Below are 11,163 nucleotides of genomic sequence, written 5' to 3' on the forward strand. Positions count from 1 at the left end.
GTCTCATCTCCCCTCCTCTCCTCTCCTCTCCTCTCCTCTCCTCTCCTCTCCTCTCCTCTCCTCTCCTCTCCTCTCCTCTCCTCTCCTCTCCTCTCCTCTCCTCTCCTCTCCTCTCCTCTCCTCTCATATGTATGGCTGTGTGTGACTCCCTCTGTTCCCCAGACTCCTTTGTTAGTGCTGGTGCAGCTGACCAATGGAAGCCTTGTTGCTCCTTGTTTTTGGTTGCAGAGCGACCTTGTCAAAGTCATAGTGGTGGTGAAAGAGACAACATAACAGTCTTAACATGACAAGACTGTGCTGCCTGCTACAAGCAACCATCCTCCTCACCCGTCCATCATGTGAAAAACCTATTTTACTGTCAGCAGACACGACCCATTCCTCTCAATGGACCAGGGATGGTTGTCAGATGGATGGATGGTGTCTCATGCCCTTTATTTCTGGCTAATAAACAACCCAGAGATCCACAGAGCTCAGATGCGCCTGAAGGAGCAGAGCAGGCATCGTGGGGAAGAGACAGAGTGATGTCGTCCCCAGCAGAGTGCTATCCGAGGGAGAGGGGTATTCATGAGAGAAATCAATGTAACAGGGGTGCTGTAGTATTTCTGCACGGTTGCATAACATAGCATAACATAGGAGCCCCCCCACATAGATCCTGGGGTTGAGGAGGGCACTACCAGGGACCACGGTGCAGACCTCTGCAGATCAGGCTAGCGCTCTTTGTAGCAAATTCTCAGTCAAGTAAAATGCTGATAACATTAAACATCCTCAACCTGGTTTTGTTTTCGCGTTTTTGTGTTTTTTTATATTTTGTAACCAGGTTGCAAATGCCAAACACAATTATTGCTATACACATTAAATCTAATTATATTATTACTTCTAATAGTAATAATACTAATACTACAAGTATTATTTATTGTCCTTACAGTAGTTTCAGTAGTCACTCTCTGTACGGGCCACTCTGTTGGCGTCACTCTGGTTTCTGGTTACTATATGTCTCGTTGGCCAGAGTGTTCAGAGAGACAGGAGCATGACAGCCTCAGGGACAGTCACACCGTCAAGCTCTCACTTCACTGTTCTGGGTGGTGCATGGCTGCAAGACAACACACACACTCACGTATGCAAACACACACACACACACACACACACACACACACACACACACACACACACACACACACACACACACACACACACACACACACACACACACACACACACACACACACACACACACACACACACACACACAGTTTCATGTGTGAATCTCTCAGTTCACTGTTCTGAGTTCTGGCTCGATGCACATAGTACACACTATTCTAGATATGATGAATGCATGATTATTGTTCTTACAATGTTCTATATTTCTTTTTTCCTCCCTTCAGATTACTAAGTGGGGTTCATGGATGTTCTGAGCCAATCAGAAATGATCCCTCATGAACTACAGGGAGCTCCTTCATTGAGCTGGTGGGACTCAATCCTCTGTAGTCTGGCATCTGAGGCCTGAGAACAGTAGAGAATCAGTAGGGACGACCAACACAACACCCTGGACCCAGCCAGTAACGGTACAAAGACGGGAGACACGCAACATACACGACAATCTGATTGAAAGCTTCCACAGGCTGTTTACGCACGTTTGACAATGAAATCCAACCATGAGCGTAACAACGGATGCCTGCCTCCTAAGAAGCGTGAGATGCTGTCTCTGGAGCACAGGCCTGTGGCGGTGGCCACGGCGCCACAGGCCCCGCTGGCCCTCCCTCCCGAGGCCCTCCACACAGAGAACCTGGCCTGGCTCGCCAGTGTTGCCACCGAGCGCTGCAAGTCCCGGGATGCAGAGAGTCACGGGTATCCCATCTCCTCCTCCTCCTTGTCGGTCCTGGCAGACACCTCCTCCGCATCCCCCGTCATTCCTTCTGCGGTCGGGCCGCTTTCCGTGCCCCTAGCCTCCCTTCCGACCGTGTACCCCAGCAGCCTCCCCCAGCAGCCCGGGACCATCCAGTATGCCCAGCTCACTCCCAACGTCCAGTTCATCAGCTCCGGGCCCTACGCCGGCTACATCTCATCCCACATCCTCTCTGCCAACCCGGCCTCTACCACCAACAGCTCGGTGGGGCCCCGGCATCATCTGGACGGCTACACCACCGCCATCATCTCTCCCGGCGTCAAAGGGGAGCAGCAGCAGCAGTTCCAGATCGGCCTCTCCTCCGCCGACCTTACCACCGTGTCCATGGCCGGTTCAACGCAGGTCACCGGCCAGTACATCCACCTGGACAGCAGGACGTCCCTGCCCATGGCCGGGGGAACCGTCTCCTCCCAAGCAGGTCACCTACCCCTCCAGCTCCACACGCACCAGACCGTCCTCCCACAGACCCTCACCTTTGCCCCCTCCCAGCTGGTGGTCCAGTACAGCGACGGCTCGCTGGTGAAGAAAGTGGAGGGCCACGGCAAGGCACTGCTCAACGGAGAAGGGGAGGTGCTGAAGCAGGCCGGGGCCACGGCTCAGACGCTGAACCACCACCAGCAGGTCCAGAGCTACGAGGCTCGACACATCCTCCTCCCTGCGGACTATGCCCAGAACCACAGCGGGCTGCAGACCTCCCTGGTGCTGGTGGCCCAGCAGCCAACTGCTGAGCCAGAGGCCAGCTCCAACAAGCTGTCCCTGCTGCACAAGGAGAAGGGCGGGATCTCCCTGGGGAAGCCCGTCCACAGGACGTCCGCCTCATACGCCTCGGAGGGATTGAAGTCTTCCGGCCCGCAGAGAGTCCTTCAGACTGGCCTGTCCCCGGAGGAGATGCCCGCCAGCCTCTACACCTCCACACAGCCTTCCATCATCGGCTACATCTCCAGCGGCGGCCACCAGCATGCCGTTAGCTACCACGGCACCCTACCTCAGCACCTGGTCATCCCCAGTGGGCAGTCACTCCTCATCCCAGTCAGCGGGACCTCCAGCGGTGTGAGCTCCGCCATGGAGCAGGAGGTCAGCCACAAGCTGAAAGCCACCACCACCACCACCCACATCTCCACCACCATGCCCCACGCCTACCTGGCCACAGCGCTGTCGAAGTGTGAGGTGCTCAGCTCTGAAGGGCACCAGCTGCCCCCCACCATTACCCAGGCATCGCCGCTGCCCCACCCCATTCTGCCCTCCATCCCAGCTCCATCTCCGGTTCCAACCTCCCCTGTAACTGCGCCGGCTCCTGCCCCGGTCCCTCCCGCAGGCACCGCCGCCCCATCCTCGTCCCCCGTGGCACTGCCTCCGTTCTTCATGCGCGGCTCCATCATCCAGCTGGCGGACGGGGAGCTGAAGCGGGTGGAGGACCTGAAGACGGAAGACTTCATCCAGAGCGCTGAGATCAGCAGTGAGCTGAAGATCGACTCCAGCACGGTGGAGCGCATCGACGACGGGCAGACGCCCAACGCCGTGGTCATCCAGTTTGCCGTGGGAGAGCTCAAAGCGCAGGTATACCGGGGGGTATTTCACACATTATAATTTTCTGATGGTATTAATTCTAAGGCTCAATTTGTAGGATGAATGACATGCCAGAAGGTTTGTATTAGGTGTCTGGTTCTGTCCCGTTCTGTTGCCACATTAGAAGGCTCTGTGCCTTAATTATAAAATGACATCAATTATCTCTTTGTAATCTATTTTTCAAAAAGTGCTTCGTCTTGTTATAATTCAGTTTGGATAAATGCTTTTAGTCCTAAGTAAATTACCCTTTAGATCAGTCGCTCAGGCAGCATTCAGCCACAGAAAGTGGTTGTGTGTATTTGTGAGTGGCTGTGCGTGTGGAGATTAGGGGTACCATCAAACACCTCAGAAAAAACTCATTCATGAGTGGCAATTTAACATGTGTGTGTTCATTGCGTATAAGCCATGTATTGTGATGGGATACAAATTAACCTGTTGTGGGTGTGTGTGTCCCATCCAGGTATGTGTGGAGGTGTTGCTGGAGTACCCCTTCTTCGTGTTTGGCCAGGGCTGGTCATCCTGCAGCCCAGACCGGACCACCCGGCTGTTCGAGCTGTCCTGTGCCAAGCTGTGTGTGGGTGACGTCTGTGTGTCGCTCACCCTGAGGGGTCTCAGGAACGGCTCGGTCGCCAGCCCCCATCCGACCGGAGGGGGTGCCAAACTGAGGACCGCCTCCCCCGAGCCCCCGCCGGGCGGCACGGACACGGCCCCGCCGCGCGGCACGGACACGGCCCCACCGCAATGCCACACGCTGGGCCCCCGTGCTGCAGGGGGCAGCAGGGCCAGGCTGCTGATGAAGGCGGCCGTGGAGAAGCCCCAGGGCAACGGGACGACGGGAACAGGAGGTCAGCGCGTGCCGACCGGACCGGAGGTGTTCCCTTGGCCGGTCGGGGGAGGGGCAGGAGCAGTGCTGAAGAGCAGGGAGGAGGCGCACACCTCAGGGAACGGAGACGTCAGACACAGACGGGCGCACACGGACCACCTCTCTCCTGCTCCTCCTCCTGCACCTCCTCCTCCTCCTCCACCTCCTCCTCTTCCTCCTCCGTCCGATGCCATCGCCATGGAAACGCAGAGACCGTCCTCGGGCCGTAAGCGGCGCTGGTCCGCTCCGGAGAGAGAGCAGACAGACAGGAGGGAGGAGGCTTCTCACCACGCTCTGCCCCAGCCCTCCTTCCTACCCCAGGAGATGAAGATCAGCATCGAGGGGCGCTCCAGTGCAGGGAGCTGAACGCGGAGGAGGACAGAGGATACATGAAGGACAAGAGGCCGTCTGATTGGTATATCAACACGGCTCCAGTCATCGCTGTCATTGTCTGTCTTCATCCAGACTACTGTGATATAGGCTTAGTTTACACCATATCTACAGGTTCATGTTCCATCCACGCCTGCACTCCACAGCGCAGTGCTGCGCCCTAGTCTACGGCGCCACATCGAGGGCAGTGCAATCTATCTTGAGTGAAGTGTGACTGGGGTGCACAAAGTCTGACTGGCAGCCGCCCATCCAGGCAGCGTTTGGCTGAGTTCCTTTGTGTCAGGTCAGTTATTAATGCCCTTCGTCTTGGGATTCACCCTGAAGAGTGAGGTTCAATGCACCCTTTTTCTTTTTCATTTGCCCTGGGGCAGACCCCAACTAAGAGAGCACATAGACATCTGGTATGATCCCCGGTTTTGGCGAGTATATCTCCTCCTGTTTGTCTCATGTTGTGTTTCATGTTGTCTGAGTCTAGGATAAAGTCCAGAGATAAAGGGAAACTGCTTTGTTTATAACCATGGAAACACTCGCTTATCAACAATCCCCGCCATAGCGCTGATGTTTCCTGCATCTGATGCATTGGTAGAATTACTTTCTTCTCTCTTTCCTCATCATTTAAATTATGACCTTTTTTTCTTCTTTTCTGGTGTATCTTTCACATTAATGTGGAGGGGTGTGCCAGTGGTTGGGTGTGTTGTATGGGCCATCAGGTAAACAGTGTGTCATAGTGGAGCAAGTGTCAGGTCTTTGGCCAGTGGCTATGGCTGAGACCGTCTTTAAAGATAGCAGGTGCCTAGGTTGGGAAGGCTTGAATGTACCCATCCATTTGTCCAGAGTTGACTCACAGAGGTGATGCATGTGTCTGTGTTTCGCCCAATAAAGAATACATAATCTCCATGCTTGTAATTTCATGTGAATGCTTTTGTAATCCCTGGGTTGCAGTTGTACAGAGATTCTATGCATCATCAGAAGTCCTCAATTTCATAGTACTACTCTATTGATCCCTAGTTCCTATATCATCTGTCATTGTTAGAGAAAACTCAATGGTCTCAAACCTCAACCATAATCTTGAGCAATTAATCAACTTCATCTGTTTTTTTAAATATGCTCATGGATTAATTGATGAAAATGTTATATTATATTACTTCCCAAACTTTTCAAAATATTGTAAGAAATAGCCAATTGTTAAATTGTGATATTCTTTGGTTTTGGTTGTCATAATCTTCTCAAGCAGGGAACTGCACTTCTCTGCTGGTCAGACTCGCTTGTCTAGCTTTGTGGTGGTGGAAACCGAGCATGCCAATTTCTTTACAATAGAGCCAAAACCAACATTTTACAGTTCATACTCAGGAACAGTGTGTACAATCTTTGTCAGTATGCTGGTGTGTATCTGTGTTTGTGTGTGTGTGTTTGTGAGAGTGTCTGACTTGTCTGTCGGTCTCCGTTTGAGGGCCTGTGTGTGTAAACATGAGCGTGAGTCATAAGAGAAGCACTTCTATTCACTTTGTTTGTAAATGGAAATATGAACTGACTGTTTAATCTAGTCCTGTCCTGCTCATCTATCATGCTGATGTATTGGGTACTCTGGCACACAGTGTGCTCTGTATGTTCAGATAGCTCTTTTTAATTGTTTGTCAGATGACTGACAAGTTACATTTTTACAAGGTGAGAGTGAAAGGAACATCACATATAGATCACGTTGTTTATATACAGTTTAAAAGCACAGAACAAATCCCATATGCAGCCTATGAACGAGCCACAAGACCTCCTTATCAAATGAAATCATTCCATGAGCTCACCCGTTTCACAGAGTCCTGCAACCATTTACTTTCAGTTCACTTATTGATCCGATGTATAGGAATGTGTTACAGTCATATAAACAGGTTACAGTCCACAAGGGGGATAAAAAAAAGTCATTTTTCCAATTTATTTCTCTTGCACATTGTAAAAAATTGTTCATATAAGAATATTATAAAATATTCAGTTAATCATGATAGCCATACTGTATATGTGTTCAAATCATCAAAACTCATACGTTGTATTACCCAGACTGTTGTGTTTTTGCTCAGGCTAAACACTGCCTTGTGACTGTTTTCCCCAACGATATGTAGTTTAACTGTTGCTATCACGACGTTGTGCCGTTGTTAACTCAAATATGTCTACGAGACGACTATTTCCTCTTGATACGCTTGAGCAAGAGACAAAAATACTTTTATTCCAGATGGAAGTTCACACTTTGGCCCTTGAATCAACCTCAATTGTAAACGTACCCTCTATCTCTACGGTGGACCTGGCTCCTTGGTCCCTAGGTCCACCTTGAAGTCTGTTGTGATTCTGAGTGTTGTGCGTGAGCACCACCTGCTGGTTCTCTAAGGGAACAGTACTTTGGCCACTGTCGTGTGAACACCATCTGTTGGTTCTCTAGGGAACAGCACTTTGGCCAGTGTCGTGTGAGCACCACCTGCTGGTTCTCTAAGGGAACAGCACTATGGCTTGTGTCGTGTGAGCACCACCTGCTGGTTCTCTTAGGGAACAGCACTTTGGCCAGTGTGGTTGCTACGAGTTGTATTCATCGTGGTGGCCATGATAGACGATCATTCTTGTATTGTACAGACATTGTTGATTGCCTAAGTCTTCCAAGAGTTAGGGTTAGGGTTAGTGTTAGGGTTAATAAAGATATTCTAGACGTCATTTAGGAGGATAGACACTAGTATACATTTTTCCCATTTTACAGCAGACAGTGAATATCTGGTAAAGTAAAGGTTTACATCTGAGACCGACTAAATCGCTTGGTTGTACCCCCCCCCCCCCCCCCCCCCCCCCCCCCCCACACACACACACACATTTGACACACAAGAACGTGACCTGAGATTCCTTTATTTGCACCAGCTCAAACAACCAGGACACAATGGATTAAAATACTTACGATTTTTTAAATGGGTCAGTGAGTCTGTTGGATAAATCTCATATGTCTTGTATACACGATGAATAATGTTAAAATATTTTGATGGTGTTAACGTTTGCTATTAAGAAAAATGTTAAATCCTTATTTCAAATGTTTGCTTTACATTTATTCAAATTTATTGAAAGAAATAAAGAGTATAAATAAGATTGTTGCAGGCAGCTTTCTTGTGTGATGGGAAGAAGAGGGGCCTTGTTTGATCTGTGTGGACCCCATCATCTGACAGGCTGTTCTGTGAGCCAGAAACAAAAATGTATCAGATATTGGTCATAAACATGCTGACGCAGAACACAAGACGCAAAGGCAAAATGGGGAATGAGAAAAGGGGGAACAAACCACAGGTGATAGCATGAACTACCGAGGAGACTGGGGTGACATCTAGGTAAGAAGAGTGGGGTTAACACTGAGTAGGAGGAAGCAGTGACATCAGGCTTTCTTTTAAGGTGAGATCTATTGAAAGAAGTATTTGCACAAGCAGCACCTTTTAGACGATGAAGACCATCAAGACACGGTGAGCTTAGCCTGGAGCTTTGTTAATTGCATGATTGATAACATCAATGATTGACTGGAGGCCAAATGATCACCATTTGACCATTAGGAATTTAATCCAGGAGTTTAATTAGAAGGACTCATTATAGTGTGTGAAAAATATGCATGTGCCCATTCCTCCCTTCTTACCGTGGACACAGTAAGAGGTTTTTCGAGGACAGCTCTCGGTGCAGCAGGTCTGCCTGCAACTGAGCTGTCTGAGATGAACGCCATCTAGCGGAGACTAATAGATTTGCAATGAGGTAATGCTAGATCTGAACAAACACATGCTAGATTCATCACCCTATCACCTTGACGCCAGAGCAGCCAACGATGAGAATGTTTGAATGCGTATAGAATAGAATAGAATAATCTTTATTGTCATTGTACAAGACAACGAAATTTTGTTTGGAGCAGTCCTCTGCATATTCAATGCAGCTGATACAAAGACAACGGACATTTCCGCATTTGAACATTATACTTGAACTATTGCATCACTTAATCATATTCATCTTTGTAGTTTAGAATTAGTTGAATCACTTCTACAAGAGATTCTGAATAATTTTCTACCTGGAGGTGCACTTGCTCCACGGAGCAGGAGATGGCTCTTGTGGCATCCTGAAGCCCAGCATGGCGTTAACATACATGGAGCTTATTTCACTCCATTACCGAAGTACTGACGAGAAACCACCAGTTCAGCAGGAAAACAATTAAGAAAATATCACATGATCAGTATCAACTGAAAATATACATAGAGCGAAACCAAATCTTAAACTTAAATAACTAAATAAATGGATTAAACTTGCAATAGTTTCATTTAATCAATGTAATTGTTTTGGTTTGGTTCAATATATGATGGAAGATAAAGGCTTTAACCTACCTTACCTATACAGTGGAAAGCTGCAAGTCTGAGGAAGAAATCTCTTTATTACAATGTTTCCATTTGTTTGCACATTAAAAAAAAAAAGGGAGTGTATGTGTAAATGTAATCATGAGACATAGAATATGTCTCATGATTACATTTATAACATTTACTTTGCTGGTAGGCTGAGCCACCACTCTCGAAGTCATTGCAGTGGTGAAACACTTTCGTACACACACCAGTAAGTGGCAGAATATACACATATTTACACTGAAGAGATAACCTGTTGGTGATGTGAAGTGGGATCATGGACATATTAGGGATGTACACTCCGTTCATTATCCACATTGAAGCATCATTATTCAAAGGGCAGTTTATTTCCAACACAATCCATCCAAATATTCGACCCACATTTAAGGTTAAGTATTTACAAACATTATGAATTTAAAAGCTATACATAAAGGATATTGTGCCTATAGACTGACCTATATTCACAATATGTGCACATACTAAAATGTGAAGGAAGATCAAGTGAGCTCCTTGCTGAAGATGTGGGCAACATAAAGGTAACTTATTGCAAATCAATTTCTTCATGCTTCATATCTTTACTTCTCTTCGCCAAAAGTAAGTCAGGGTAGATTTTATTTGAACAGTTAATCTTGCAGCAATGTTGCCTAACATAATATCGTTCAATCAATTATATACAGAAAGAATGGAAACATTAAGCTCTAATAAAATAATGCCAGTGTAAACAAGCTTCACTATCACGCAACCTTCAAATATTGCACATACATTCATAAATATACTTAAATCCCGTGCTTGTGTCTGTGTAGATGTAATTTTCCATATGGTCAAGTACAACTAATTCAATTACAATGAGATTACATTTAAACAGACTGAAGAGATAATGCTCACATGTACACACACACACGCACGCACGCACGCACGCACGCACGCACGCACGCACGCACGCACTCACGCACGCACGCACGCACGCACGCACGCACGCACACACACACACACACACACACACACACACACACACACACACACACACACACACACACACACACACACACACACACACACACATACACGCACACACACACGCACACACACAATTCCCCTTTCTTTGTTACTCACTTTTGTAGGCGCACATAGCAAAAAACCATACGGGAAATCAAACATTCAACTCGTGTGTTCGCATTGTGTTTGGAACAATGTCCCTTCTGTCTTCATTGCGGCCACATCTTCCACGGAGCTCCTCCTCATTGTAGTCTGGAGAATCAATTAACACAGAGTCTGCTACACATGCCTCTTCAATCTCCAGAGAATGCCTGGCTCCATATGGATCTGCTTGGATTCCTTCGTCAGGTTGTCTGGGGCTGCTGTCTTTACTCAAACTGTCCTTCCAGGCCATTTGTTTTGTGCAAACAGTGGTGGGTTGGAGGATGGAGGAGTTATAGATATGGAGGGTGAAGACGTTTGGATCCACCTGCAGACCCCTTACTGAATTTTGTCAAAAAAAGTAAAAGCACCCCATGGTCCAGTCCTCCAATCAGCAGCTCTTGTCTCAGGCATCTGCTGATTGGTCAGATGTGAGCTGCTCCCGGTCGCTGATGTCATCATCAACCGGAGGTCGTGCTCGATCAAAGAAGCCACACTAGAGAGAGAAACAGACAGCAACTTGTCTGAATGGTACAGGCCGAAGCCACACTAGAGAGAGAAACACACTGCAACCTGTCTGAACGGTACAGGCTCAGGAATATAGCTGTACAGCTGGAAGATGGTGTGTGTATGTTTCATTTGGATTTTGTGTCTGTGGGTGGATGTGTAAGTGTTTGTGTGCATGCATGTGTCGGCCTTCTGTCATTTTGATTGTGTTGGTGTGGTTTCTGGTCATATGTGCATTACCTTCCACATGACTAGCGTAAGCATGGCTAGCACCAGCAGTCCCAGCAGTATGGCCAGGATAATGACCCACAATGGAACAGCGAAAGACACGTCAGGTGTCCCCCACAACACCAGGGTCCCCATCTGACAGAGACACACAGGGTCAGAAAGTGGATACACCATAGACTATAGATTTG

General features: G+C 48.0%; 1 protein-coding gene and 2 long non-coding RNA genes across 4 annotated transcripts in view; 1 reads left to right on the top strand and 2 right to left on the bottom strand.

Annotated features, from left to right (window-relative positions):
- atxn1a (ataxin 1a) overlaps positions 1 to 7,832 on the top strand; it is an 11,014-nt gene extending 3,182 nt beyond the window's left edge. For both annotated transcript variants that reach the window (XM_060053654.1, XM_060053653.1), the window contains 2 exons: positions 1,383 to 3,460; positions 3,930 to 7,832. In XM_060053654.1, coding sequence (XP_059909637.1) covers positions 1,640 to 3,460; positions 3,930 to 4,697 — 2,589 coding nt within the window. In that variant the 5' untranslated portion in view covers positions 1,383 to 1,639 and the 3' untranslated portion in view covers positions 4,698 to 7,832. The remainder of the gene's footprint in view (positions 1 to 1,382; positions 3,461 to 3,929) is intronic.
- On the bottom strand, positions 6,793 to 8,079 carry LOC132459254 (uncharacterized). Its single transcript, XR_009526177.1, has 2 exons — positions 7,261 to 8,079; positions 6,793 to 7,207 (listed from the first exon to the last, which is right to left on the bottom strand). It is a non-coding gene; the product is annotated as an uncharacterized LOC132459254 (long non-coding RNA).
- Positions 8,080 to 9,118: 1,039 nt separating this feature from the next.
- On the bottom strand, positions 9,119 to 11,157 carry LOC132458761 (uncharacterized). Its single transcript, XR_009525934.1, has 2 exons — positions 10,988 to 11,157; positions 9,119 to 10,736 (listed from the first exon to the last, which is right to left on the bottom strand). It is a non-coding gene; the product is annotated as an uncharacterized LOC132458761 (long non-coding RNA).
- Positions 11,158 to 11,163: the final 6 nt, after the last annotated feature.

Source organism: Gadus macrocephalus, chromosome 6 (genome assembly GCF_031168955.1).
Source record: "Gadus macrocephalus chromosome 6, ASM3116895v1".
Lineage (NCBI taxonomy): Eukaryota > Metazoa > Chordata > Actinopteri > Gadiformes > Gadidae > Gadus > Gadus macrocephalus.